Source organism: Aythya ferina (assembly GCF_964211825.1).
Source record: "Aythya ferina genome assembly, chromosome: 7".
Lineage (NCBI taxonomy): Eukaryota > Metazoa > Chordata > Aves > Anseriformes > Anatidae > Aythya > Aythya ferina.
Genome location: NC_140302.1, coordinates 34,052,457 through 34,065,197, shown reverse-complemented (window position 1 = coordinate 34,065,197; position 12,741 = coordinate 34,052,457). Strand labels below are relative to the sequence as shown.

The 12,741-nt window shown below is 42.6% G+C and overlaps 1 protein-coding gene across 7 annotated transcripts in view; it reads right to left on the bottom strand.

The window, feature by feature from the left end:
• The window catches only part of LHPP (phospholysine phosphohistidine inorganic pyrophosphate phosphatase), a 62,674-nt gene that overhangs the window by 46,367 nt on the left and 3,566 nt on the right, over positions 1-12,741 (bottom strand). For 3 of the 7 annotated variants that reach the window (XM_084525996.1, XM_084525998.1, XM_084525997.1), the window contains exons 3-7: positions 12,550-12,700; positions 6,179-6,366; positions 5,730-5,883; positions 3,129-3,192; positions 2,116-2,208 (exon numbers count right to left, since the gene is read on the bottom strand). In XM_084525996.1, coding sequence (XP_084382122.1) covers positions 2,116-2,208; positions 3,129-3,192; positions 5,730-5,883; positions 6,179-6,366; positions 12,550-12,656 — 606 coding nt within the window. In that variant the 5' untranslated portion in view covers positions 12,657-12,700. Of the gene's footprint in view, positions 1-2,115; positions 2,209-3,128; positions 3,193-5,729; positions 5,884-6,178; positions 6,367-12,549; positions 12,738-12,741 lie in introns of all 7 variants that reach the window. The other 4 variants (XM_084525992.1, XM_084525993.1, XM_084525994.1 and 1 more) reach the window with 3 other exon arrangements.

Here is a 12,741-nt window from a genome sequence, read left to right as displayed (position 1 = left end):
CCCCCAAGGCTCACCCTATGGGACCATTTTTAAACCAGGCTGGTGATGCATTAAATCACCTGCTCAAATTTGGTTCTCTGGGGCAACGGGAAACAAGAAACTCATTGAGAAATGGGGTGTGGTGTTGCAGCCCAGCGTGGAAACACATCCCTGTGATGATGTTCTCCCACAGTGGCAGGGGCTGACACGGTGGCAAGGTGGCAAAACAAAGCTTGAGGACAACTGCGCTGTCCTGCCTAAGGAAAAGGGAAACTAATGTCAATATGCAGGGCCTCAAAACAGAAAACCCCAAAAGAGCACACTGTTCATTTTTTATACAAGCAGAAAGAAAACACAAACCTTCATACCTCTGATTTAGAGGCATAAAATTCAAGGGCTGAGCTCTGTGTTTTGTTTTTCTCTGTTCTTTTTTTTTTTTTTTTTTCCAGCTACCTTTTTCTTGAAATGCCATTCGGTTTCTGAAATGGATTTTTTTGGCTTGTTGGTTGGATGAGTGGATTGAGTAATTGCTCAATACCTAGCATATTTTGCTCAGGCTGAGCTATCTTGTTACTGGGAAGATATTGACAAACTGAAGGGAGTACAGAAAAGAGCACTGCAGCAGGTTAGGGTGCAGAGCGACTGGATCACAAGGAAAGTTGCTGAGAGCTAAACACAGTTTATTTTGGTTGTTACCTGGACTAAAACTAGAAATAAGGATACAGAGTTTCAATGGGAAGCATCTCAACAAATCTCAGAAAAAGCTGCCAGCTCATGAGATCTACTAGAGGATGTGAGCACTGTCCCTTGGGTACTTAAAGAAGCCCAGTTGTTTGCTCACTGAAAACCACTCTGCACAAAACACTGATCAACATGGAGCAGGGAACATTCCTGCATGGGGAAGGAAAGGGATTAGATGGCCTGCAAGGTCTTTTCCATCTTCCCATTCTATAATAAAGTAAGACCCAAGCACATAGTGAATTACAGGGCCATAATTTCTTCTCCAGGCTCCACAGACCTACAAGCCACCCAAACTTCACTCCTGTTGTTTATGATGTCACCGAAAGCCCGTGATGGAGTTATTGCCTTGTAATTCACTGTCGTCTGTTAGTCGTCTCATACTCATCCTTATGTCCTGTGCGACACGACAACAAATCAATAAAGAGGGCACAACTACAGGGAGGAAAAAAAAAAAAAAAAAGGGGGCCGTGCTAAGTAAGCAGGGAGCATCACACACTCGGTGTGTTTCTGGAAAGCCTGATGAAACCAGTAACATGAGAAGAGTTTTGGGGTCAGACAGTGCCTCTGTTACTTCTCTCTTTTCCCCCTTTACTGTACTAAAATAAATAAATAAATAAATAAAAATAAAACGTGACAGCAAAGGAAATAACATTTTAGCTACAATTCCACCAGGCTGCAGCCTTCACGGCACCTGTTACATTGTGAAGCACAATGTCTTCCATAATTCCTTGGGAAACCTGACCTTTATTCCTTTGTATTGGTTTCCTTAGTCTCCAAATAAAGGAATTCTCAATAGAAGTACACGTGGTTTAGAATGAAGGTGAATAACAAGGCTCATCACAAGAACACAAGTAAAGGCAGAAACCACATTAGGGAAATTAGGATGGAAAACTAAAGTAGGTAAAGATACAGATGGTAAAAGTCAGAGCAAACAGAAGAGAATGAAAAGGGAAACAGGAAATGGTCAAAAAAACCCTCAGGACAGCAAAGAAGTTCTGAGGAAAGATAATGCCATGCCTTCCAGGAGGGTAGGAAGTGCATGCAAGGCAGAAAATATTCAACAGACCCCAACCTGCTACCATTTATCCTCTTGACTCTCAGTCCTTCACATTATTTGATAGAATGGGTAAAACATTTTTCTTCCCCTCCAAAGCAATCTTTCAGATTTTTTAGTAATTCATAGAAAGATCCTGAATATAAGCATTTCTTTGCACCATGTATGAAGAACTTTTTTTTTTTTTTTTCCAGACTCAGTGTATTTCCACCCAATGTTTCCCATGTCCTCAAGGCCACACTCCCCTCAACATCTTCTGTAACTTTCTGTCAAAGACAGCAAACCAGCATAGGGGCATAACTACGTGGCACAGTCAACAGTCATGGCATCAGCAACATTACCTCCTGTGGTGGAACTCCCATTTCTGCGAGGGCTGACTCAAAAAATGCTTTTGCTGGTTTTCCCACTACCTCAGCTTCAACATCACAGGCATACTGGGAAAAAAAAAAAAAAAAAAAAAAGAGACAAATAATGCTATATAGATCAGAAAAGGATTTGTTCAACTCTGTAATTCCAGTCAATTGTATAAGAAGTATGTGATTATTGATCTCTGCCCTTAAATAACACAATGGATTAGCAGATGAAGATAGCTATCTGATGGTTTGGATAATGGGAGGGTTCAATGCTCTCTGTCAGAACAGAAAGTCATCCTGAAACATCTCAAGTTACAAATCTGTTTCATTCTCCATCACGGCAGCAGTCTTCCTAGCCAGTTCCAGTATCACTCATTTTGGTAAGAGCATCACTCTTACAGAAATAACAAATATCCTTCACATGAAACGATCAAAAGTATTCGAGTAGTGAGTATATTCCCCTACTTTGCTTCCTTCTCTGAATTCACTCTATTTACTTTTCTAAAATCTCTCTGCAAGCCTGTAAAAAGAAGGATAATGATTCTCTCATTCTCTCACCCTTAGGTTGGCTTATCTATTGGGTTCCAGTTATGCACAGACTTAATCAGGCTTAAACACAGGACTACACATAAGAATCTTGCTGAATAAGGGGTTTATGCTGTAAGCTGTTAAGGGCAAGAGCTGCGTTAAATGCTATGCCAAACATAAACAGTTTTTCTTGGATATCTTGCAGACAACATACTGTGTTTTTTCTTTTCTGACTCCTCCTTTCAAGGGCCTCACTTCCTATAAAGGTACCATGATGGTAAAAGTTCCCGTTTTAAATACAGAAAAAGTGAATAATATAAATCCAACCATCTTTAGAATGCAGCAGATGAGTTTCAGTCTGTGGAAACTTCCTCTACCGAGGTGAGTAATTACAGAAGACGACCCATATTTACACCAGTTACTCTTTAACAAGGTGCACAGAGCGAGTAAGCATAAAGCAAGCTATAAAATACCTCTAATGCCTTCATATATGCTCCAACATCAAGTTTCAGGCCATCAGTTTCTTTATAGTAGCGTCTGGAAATGAAAGTGATAAAGTTCCAATGAAATGAAAGTGTTGGCAGTTAAAGAAAGTACATTTTATTATTTCTGTGCCTATATAGATGTCCATATGGCTGCACCGAAAAGGCAAGTCATCAGAAACTCTGAAGCTTTAATTTAGCACCAGGAATTAAGTAAAGGACAGGCTAAGTACTGTGCAGTGCTGGGGAAAAGATTTCAGACCAGGTATCTCTCTGGCATCCAGGGCACAATTCTACTCATTCAAAGGGATTTCCTCTAGCTTGGATTAGGGATGAATTTGGCTTATTTTCTACTGCACAGAGTGCTCGTTTCTCATGAAGGCCAGTAGTTACATCGCTCTTCAGAGACCCTTTGGCAGATGTCACACAAGGACTGGCACCAACCAGCAGCTGTAACACCTCCTCCAGAAAGTTTGGAGGGAGACTCCAGGCTCTTGACCACCATGGCTTATCACAAACCTCCCCCACGAGAAAAGCCTGTTTAAGCTCTCTTTGCTATCAGGACTAAGAAAGCCCTCAAAGCTAAGTTCTGCTCCTTCTAAAAATGTTCCTATTGCCATAAAGTTCCCAAATTAATTTCTATCTTTCTGGCATTTTTCTGGACTAGCAAATCACGTTAACACGGGTCTTCCAAGCCGTCCTTATCAGAGCAAAGACAGGTTTCTGTATGACAGAGAAGAAAAATGTAGGATGAGCAGTCAGTTAAGATTTTATGCCTTATCCTTCTGCCATTTTCGATTATTCAGCACAGCTTCCCTTTAAAATGACCACTTGACCTTTGCTAGAACAGCCATTAACCTTCTATAGTCTAGCGTAAACAGCTTAATTTTCTGACAGTGGCATGACAGAAGAAATTACAAAGCCAATTCCCACTCTCAGCCCAAAACAGATGCTAAATGTAAATCACTCCATTTTCAGGAGGAGGGCATTCTGCTTCAGTGACTCTGACACTTTCGTTTTCCATAGAATGAACTAAAACTTCAACAGAAATCAACCTGCTTGCTCAAGGTAGAGGTGTTGTTAAGGTCCTACCAATTACACTTATTCCATACATGAACAATGACACTGGTTTGTGTGTTTTTTTTTTTTTTTTTGTCTTTCCTACGGCCCTTGGCATCAGTGATGCTTCTTAGCTATAAACTGATAAATAATCCAGTTTATAATCTCCATTCTTCAAGTCTGAAAACTTCTTCAGCATTTGTTGCAGAACTCATGTTCGCAGTATCTAAAGGACTGACCGTAAAACAGGATGTTCACAATGAAAACTGAGCTCAGGAAGTCCAACCATGGGTTATTTCCCATTAAAAAAAAAAAATCCTTAAAAAAAAAAAATACTGCTTTAAAACTGTCTACATCAATGAATGATGGAATAAATATTTTATATGCATGGGGTACAAAGGTATTTTTGCATTGCTCATGCTGCCAATCTTAAACAAAGGTTTATTCTGTATTTATCTTTGAAAGATGGTATTATGTGACACAAAACTTGTTTATTTTACATACATTAGCTATTATGTTGTTGGCTCATATCATTTTCTCCTTATCCTTCTCACCAAAAAATTGTAAAGATTTTTTCCCCATGTTACAGGATCAGAGCGTGCAAGTGTGAGGTATGGAAACACACTGGATTTAACTGCTCCTTCCCGCTGTTAAATTCCACCCTGCCGGATCAATAATCCACAGACTAAGAAGGGCTTTCATGCCCATTATGGTCTATTGAACCACTGAAAAAAAAGTCATTATAGTTTCTTCCAACTAAACACATGTATTTTTTTTTAAGCCCATACACTGGTCAGCAGATAAGAATAACTCCTCCAAGGCTACGGGGATTTGTCATTATTCAGCACTGTCATTAATAACCACCTGTTTAAAATCCCAGAATACATCCAACTGAATTGTTTTTACTAAAACATACAAATCCCCTGACTGGACTTTCCCTGTGTACGAAAACGGGTGCTCAAAATTTACCTTTGATGTTCAGGGTATGAATTAAAAATATCTCCATGTATTCCCAGTGGCTTTCAGAACTTGTTATTTGACCTTCCCACCACCACCTGCAAACCCATGGATTGTTTCATTGAGGTCTAGCTCACTCTTGAATGCTGACTTTGAAGGATGGGAGGCTAGAATTTGTTGTACTTATACAACAGGGTGTCCAGGTTCTCTAAAGGCTGCTACAATTCCTCCTCCTCCTCTTGAAATGGAACTCATCCCAGTGAGTGCTGCATCCATACCACCTGGTTTTAGAGACCTAACTCAGCATAACCACCTGACTTTCTCATTACATCACTGGAAAGTCTACAAATAAGTGACTCGGGACAGGAAGCCAAATTCGATGACTGAACTACCTACCCACTGAGGATTTTTCACTGACATACCTGGGCAGATCAGGGCTGAACACATGGACTAACTGCTTAAAACTTGGTAGTGTGAATACCCACACCACCATCTGGCTTCCACTACATACCAAGTTACTGGGTGAAATTAAAAAACACACAGACTAGAGAAGGAAACAAAGAGTGCTCAACTCACCCTCTTCCAAGGGAGATCAGCACAGGCTTCTCCAGTCCAATCAGAACTCGGAAAGCTTCATTAACGTTTGCATAGGAGAAGTTTTCTGCTGCATCCCCAACAACCACACAGTTTGGGTTTGTTTTATCAATCTCAGCAAATTCAGGGACAAGATCTAAAGGAAAAAAAATAAATTACAAATCCCTTACTGCTGCATATCCCATTGGATCTGATGATTTTCTCCTAGATTTGTGTTTGCTTTCATTCATTGCTTGAAACATTAAGAAATAAAAATAAAAAAATATATAAATCCAGTCATTAAGTTTATTACAGAAATTCGTGACTTAGGAAAGAGTAGGAGCATCAAAGCTGGGCACAGTTCCCCCCACCAAGCTGCTCTATCACAAATCTCCAAATCTCTCTGGGTTGTCCCCTCCCAAGCCCCAGTGTCTGCTGCAGCACTGTCCCACCGTCGTGCACGAGCAAGTGTGGCCTCAGTCCACGCTCCTTCAAGAGGCGGCAGGCTGCTGGTGCTGGGGCAGTGACTTCGGCCACGGAGATGTCAAAGCCCAGGCCCTGGAGCTTCTTCACAAACTTCTCTCGGGTCGCTTGTGTTTCGTTGGTGCAGAACCGCAGCTTCAGGCCAGACGCTTTGATCCTGTCGTGTAAAAGCAACAGAGGAGTTAACTGCACATAAAACAGAGTTGGGAGTATCAGCTTTGCTGTCCCACATCTAACATGTCCCCACATTGCACAGGATGGCATCCAGGTGGGTTTTGGATATCTCCGAGGAGAGTCCACAGCCTTTCTGGGCAGCCTGTTCCAGTGCTCTGTCACCCTTACCATGACCAAGGCATCCCTAAAATTCATCGGAGTACTACAAGTTCCACGTGCAGAGCCCCTGCCATAAATCTGTATTTACCTTTCTCGAAATCCCATAGAATTACCAACCAGAAACCCTCAAATCCAGCTACTGTTAGACCAGTCCATGGATGTACACACACAAACTGCATGGCCATGAGTACAGAAAATGGAGCAATTTATGGTTATGAGCATTTTAACTGGGATTTCCACCTGTCCACTTAATGGTCGTCTGCAGCAGTGGATCAGTGTTTATGTGAGATATAAAAGCAGTTTTGCACTTCTGCAGACCCCAAGTAAGAGGCCAGCTAGCTGCATCATGCTACAAGAAGGATGCTTTTATCAACACAGGGATGGCTTCGGTCACATTTATCACGCAATCTCTCATAAAACTGATTTATTAATAAATGTTTACTGATAAATATTTTTGACTTCTCGAGGAAGGAAAGAAAATACGGCCTGAGGTGCCCAGAGCCAAGGACACCCCTCCTGTGGATCAGTGCTCTGTGATCTCATGCAAGTCCTCTGCCTCAGCAGTTCTGCTTCCCCCCCTGCAAACACGGGTGCTAACACCGTGCTTCAACACCTACAGATGAAAATTTAACCACTTCATCTAGTTGTCATCATACAGGAAACGAAACGTTATTTCTAACCATTCTTCACTGCATTGTGCCAGAATCACTTCACCCTGCCAAGCTGATGACTGAGCTGCAGTGAGCCACCGGGGATGTCATGAAAAGGCCTCTGCTCCAAAGATGAGTTGTCTGCCTTTTGGAGAACCGTTGTGTTTCAATGCAGTCATGACAAAACAGGGACCTTTAAAAGGTATCTCAGTGCTTTGCCTAACGTTTGTTAGTTTTAGTGTGAATAGGTCCAGAGGCTTATCAATTCTTACTAAAATATTACTACGTTTCTTTGTGTTAGGATGAAAAAATGTTTTCTACTAGGAAACCCCCTGCATTGATTCTTGAGACAACAAAATGTGTGGGTTCCTTTTCTAGGGAAGAGGATCCCAACAGGTTGATGTAAACACCAAAATCACCTCGAGATAAGACATCCAACAAAGAACTTTGTATCAAACAATTCTTAGAAATCCAGTCCTGACCCAGAGAGTCCCTTGTGCTCATTAAAACTGCATGCCAATGTCTTCTTCAGTAACACAGGTGATTCATTTCTTTCTTATTATTTGTCTTTCCTAATCATAGGTATGTGAATTATCAATTACACTTAGTGGTTAATTGCCCTTCATAAAGATAGCTTTTCTATTTTAAATTAGGCAGTTAATATATTGTAACTAATAGCATCCACTTGTACATTATAAATATATCTTCATTGATTGGAGCAGTGAATGTGAGATTCGCTCACAAGTTAATGAAGCAATTGAGTGAAGAAGTGCAGGGTGTACCCAGGGAATAATTATTGTTAATGAATTATGATGTGACCTTCTCAGAACAATGAACAATTGGTGTGACAGTGAGATGACAGTATTCCACATCTGTTATTCAAAACACGGTTTCAGCTGTGGTTAAAAAGCAAAGCAATGTAATTTGGATACATAAACTTGAACAAAGTGTGCTGTGGTGAAAAAAAGCTTATTCCAAAGGCAAAGCCTATCTCCACGCTCTTAGGTAAAAAATCTCATGATTCATGATCGTCTGGAAACAGACATTTGTTGAAGAAGAACCTATTCCCTCTCTTCTCAAAGGTCAATTAAACGAATTCAGGAACAACACTAACCATTGAGTTACACAGAGTTGCACAGACAAATAAATGTGCCCTCGCAGGTCAGCTTGGTGAAAGCAAAGACTGGGTTTTCTTATACTACTAAAATTTAACTTCCTTTTCACAATTTTACATGAAAACCACAGTTATACTTCTGAAATGCATGTCCAAAGTGGAAGCAGCTGAACACATCCCAGACTGCTTCAAGCCTTAGTGAGCACCAGCAATCGTCGCCTCAACAAATTTGCTCAGTAAGTTAGCCATACCACGTCAGGTGCAGAAAAAAATCAGCCAGGTTGGTCAGAAAATTGTTCTTTGGCTGAAACAACTCTGAGCAGTACCCTGGAACACTAAACAAAAGAAAATCAACAGAAAAACTCCTTACTCTACAAAGAAGAGTTATTTCTAGAAAAATACCTTTTCAATGAGAACTCGCCTGTTCTTTCAAAGTTGGAATCTCTAAAAAAAAAAAACACAAAAAAAACTTCTGCTAGGTTTCTGCCAAACCCTTACACAACAGTACGATTACACACACGCCAGGACCAGTCCACCCCTCAGTGCTCAGCACACAGACCGTGACCAGAGCCCGCAGACCATCCGTGTCGGCGAACAACCATTAACTCGGGGCTTAAAGAAACAGGGAGAGCTCTGAACGACAGCTCCGCGTGGGGGAAATCCTGGATCCACGCATGTTTATAGCAAAGCCCTCCTTCAGTTTTCATGGCCAGGCTTTGCTAAGCTGAAAGAGACAACCTGAAGGTCTGCCGAGCAGAGATGAGAGGCCTGGCAAAGCGAGGCAACTCTTCACAGCAAGCCCTCAGCTTCTGAGCTGCCGCAGCAACCGGTGTGCATGGTGTAAGGCACGGATGAGCAGGGTCCTGCAACACCTGGTGCTAGCAGGTGTGGGGGATGTACAGGACCGTGCTTCACCCCATGCTCCTGAGGCCCATGGACACCCCGGTGCTGCTGGGCAGGCCCCGCGTGCCCGTCATGGCACTGATCCCACCACACAGGCACTGAGCAAAGCAGCCCACACAACTTCCAGGCCCAAAAATTGTAAACGTGCAGGACTAAAACCCCAACAGGTGGCTGAGGAGAGTTTCTAAGCCTCACCACAGGAGGGATTTAAGCCCGCTCCGTACCGAAACACCCATTTGGTCGCCCACAGGATCCCTAAATCCAGAGCTGGGGGCTCTCGCTCAGCACCAGGCACGTGGTGAGGGTACGGAGGTCGGAGATACGGAGATGAGGTTTTTAATTTCAGCCCAGCACCGTCCCTCGGCTCTTTGAACTGACCTTTACCTCATCCTGCCGGAGCGGGACAAGACGCTGAGTGACAATGTCCCGCAGTGCAATTACCGTGCGTCAGATGAGCCGGTCCCTTACAAATCACCTCGAACTTTACACATCTGCTGGCTGTCAGCATCTGCCAGGTTCACTCACCCGAAAATAATGAAAAAACTCTCATTATTGTTCCATAACAGGTAAAGTGTTAGGACAATTATTAGACATCCTGGCTGACCTTGTGCAGACAACCAAGTGCCCTTGCCAACCTTTACGGGCAGACTTTGGGCATATAAAACGCAAAAGCTGTTCTTTTCGACGACACAGAGGTTGTGACACCAGCAGGAAGAGAAACAGCCCTAGGATCCAGAAAAACCATCACTCCCTAAATTTACGTTGTCTTACAAACGGCAGAAGAAACTAACGATGTGGCATGAGGCTAAACTTCAGATGTCCCCTTGCTGACCACCCGCCCTGAGTTGCAGCCAGGGTTTGTCCCACCAGGAGGGCTGGGTGGCAGCCAGCAGGCTCCTGTGCATGTAGGCAAGGTGACAGAAAGCCTCGTCCTGCAAGAGGCAGAAGCCTGAGAGCCTGGCAACGTCATCCAACAGGTTTGGAGGACAAGTTGCTTGATACTATAAATCATATTGCACCTGCCTGAACAGGGCACTGATGTGTAGACAACAATATGCCCCAACACTGAAATGTAGAAATGAGTGAAATTAGAATTTAGAAATAATTTGAAGGGAATCTGTAGGAAGGAAGCACAGAGCGAAATATAAGCACATGCATACAAAATGCATTTAACTGCTACAGATTAACAAATGAGCTTAAAGTATTCCAACCAGCAGATTTCAACCATACAGCAGGAACTGAATGAGGGCTTCCACGTCATCTTACACTGGCTGGCTGGCCTGCACAATCTTGGAACAAAAGTAAACTGGTAGGCTTAAAATACTTGGTAATTCTCCACTTGGGAGTTGTGAAGAATAAAAAAAAAATCAGAGCTTTTGGGGGTTCAGATAGCATGAACATGTCTGGAATACATTTAGTTGCATTAAGCAAAACATTTTCATGGACTTGTGAAACATTTTCATTGGAGCAAAAGCTCCAATAGCTTTAATTCTTTGCCAAAAGCAGTTATTTTGCCTCTGAAGCCACTAATTATTTCAATGAAAGCTCAGTCAAAACCAAGCTATCATCATCATACTTTTACTCTGTATACAAATATCATCTGTTGGTAAATAACTGATTCTAGGTCTAGAAAAAAAATAATTGTCAAAAGGTTTCATTTAGTCTGTTTTATTTTATTTTTATCAAGAAAGAATTCACTCTCACATGCTTTGCACACTACTTCAGAGAGTGCCATGCTATTTCATGGCAATAGTTCAAAGAACAAACTGCATTCCAGCAAATGTAGCATGATTTTAATCTGGAAGTGATCCACTGTTAATGACACAAACACGTGCAGGTATAAGCTGCCCCAAGGCAAGGAAAACACAGCTTCCTTAAGATCTTCCTAAGATCTTCCTTAGATACCCGCGGAATCTCTCGGCTGACTCTTGCACCTTTTGCTGCACTTGGAAGCAGCAGCAGAGCTAAGAGCTACTCCTTCCAGCTCATCACCTGCAAAGACAGTGCAATTTTAATGAAGACCTTTAGGCCTAAGTAATGGTGATATCGGTGAGGATATGCACAGAATTGGGCTGGATTCTTAAGACTCCAGATTGAGTTTACCAAATATTAAAGGCAGGGAAAAAATAAGTAAATCAAACAATACGGCAGTGGTAAACTGAGACAAGTCTCAAGTTTTAAAGCACAGAGTGAGGCGAAGGGCTGCTTATCCACTCCAGGATTCACTGGTATTTATGTGAGGTGATAGAACAACAAATGCTGTTGCTCAGTGGGTATCACAGTAATATCTTCTATTATTCTTTATTGGCAAATATCTGTATGCCACAGAATTGTGCTGATGGACAGTTAATAGCTGAAGACCCCAGAGGTTAATGGTGTTTAAACTCCGAAAGTGCAAGCACTTGTTCATGCAATTTCCAGAGGCAGCACTTGCTTGGAATATCTACATCTTCGGGGACAGATATTTTTAAAATAATAATGAACACTGCTGATTAGGGAAGAAAACACAGGTTTGCAAAGTCCAGTGCTCTAAGAAATCTGGGGCCACAGACTGCTGTGCAGCTACGAACAACTTTACAGCCACTGAGGATCCGTTCCTGGCTCTGCCTGTGAACAGCTGCACGACTACACAGAACTTTTTCATCCTTTTGTGTCTCTGCAGCTTCACCCAGAAAGGTCATCTCCTTTGGGATCTGTGGATAAAATCTGCTAACAGAATTAAGCGTAAAGACAAGCAAATGAATATTTACCCTGGAGTTTTTAAACAGTTTATTTGGAAGCCTCTTTCTAGGACTCCTTTGCTGCCACGTGTAGCAAATGTGGAAACTTTGCACGTCTGCAGCACGCTGAGCCACGCTTGGCTCATCTTCTGCTGCAACAAAGATCTCTTACTCCTGCTCCCACACATCCTTCAGATGGCTCTTTGTAAACCCACAACTGTCCCACCCGAACCCCCGCACGCTGAATTGCTTTACAGTCCCCATTCCGCTTGTTCTCCTCACAATCTTCTCCTTGTTCGCCTCTCCAGGTACCTGGTTTTAACACGGCCGTCCAGCTGCTCCACAGCCTCCCCGCGCCCCAGATTTCCGCTGCTCTTTTCAAGAGCGGGTGGAAGGCTGTGCTCGCAGATGCCCAATCCTGGCCAAACAACAGGATGTTGTAAATGTCCAACCACTGCGTGCTTTTCATATGGATATGCTAATGGGCACGCTATCAGCACCCAGCTGTAAATGCAAATAACAGAGCTCAGGCTGGGCATCTTTTATGGCTGTTTAACCACCTTCTGTCTTGGAAGAGACCAGCTCCCTACTATTTGGGAGATAAAAAGCGAATGGCTCACCTCATGTCAATGCTGTGTAAATCAATTAAGGGAACAAGAGCACGGCCAGAGGCACTGTTAAGGCTGGCTCCAACAGAAGTCTTTAAGTCACCGATGGGCTCTCTCATCTGCTACAAACACCACCGCGCTGTCTGCCAGCTATCCACACACGCTCGGAAGAGACATGCTTTATTCAACTCTTACAAAGACTTA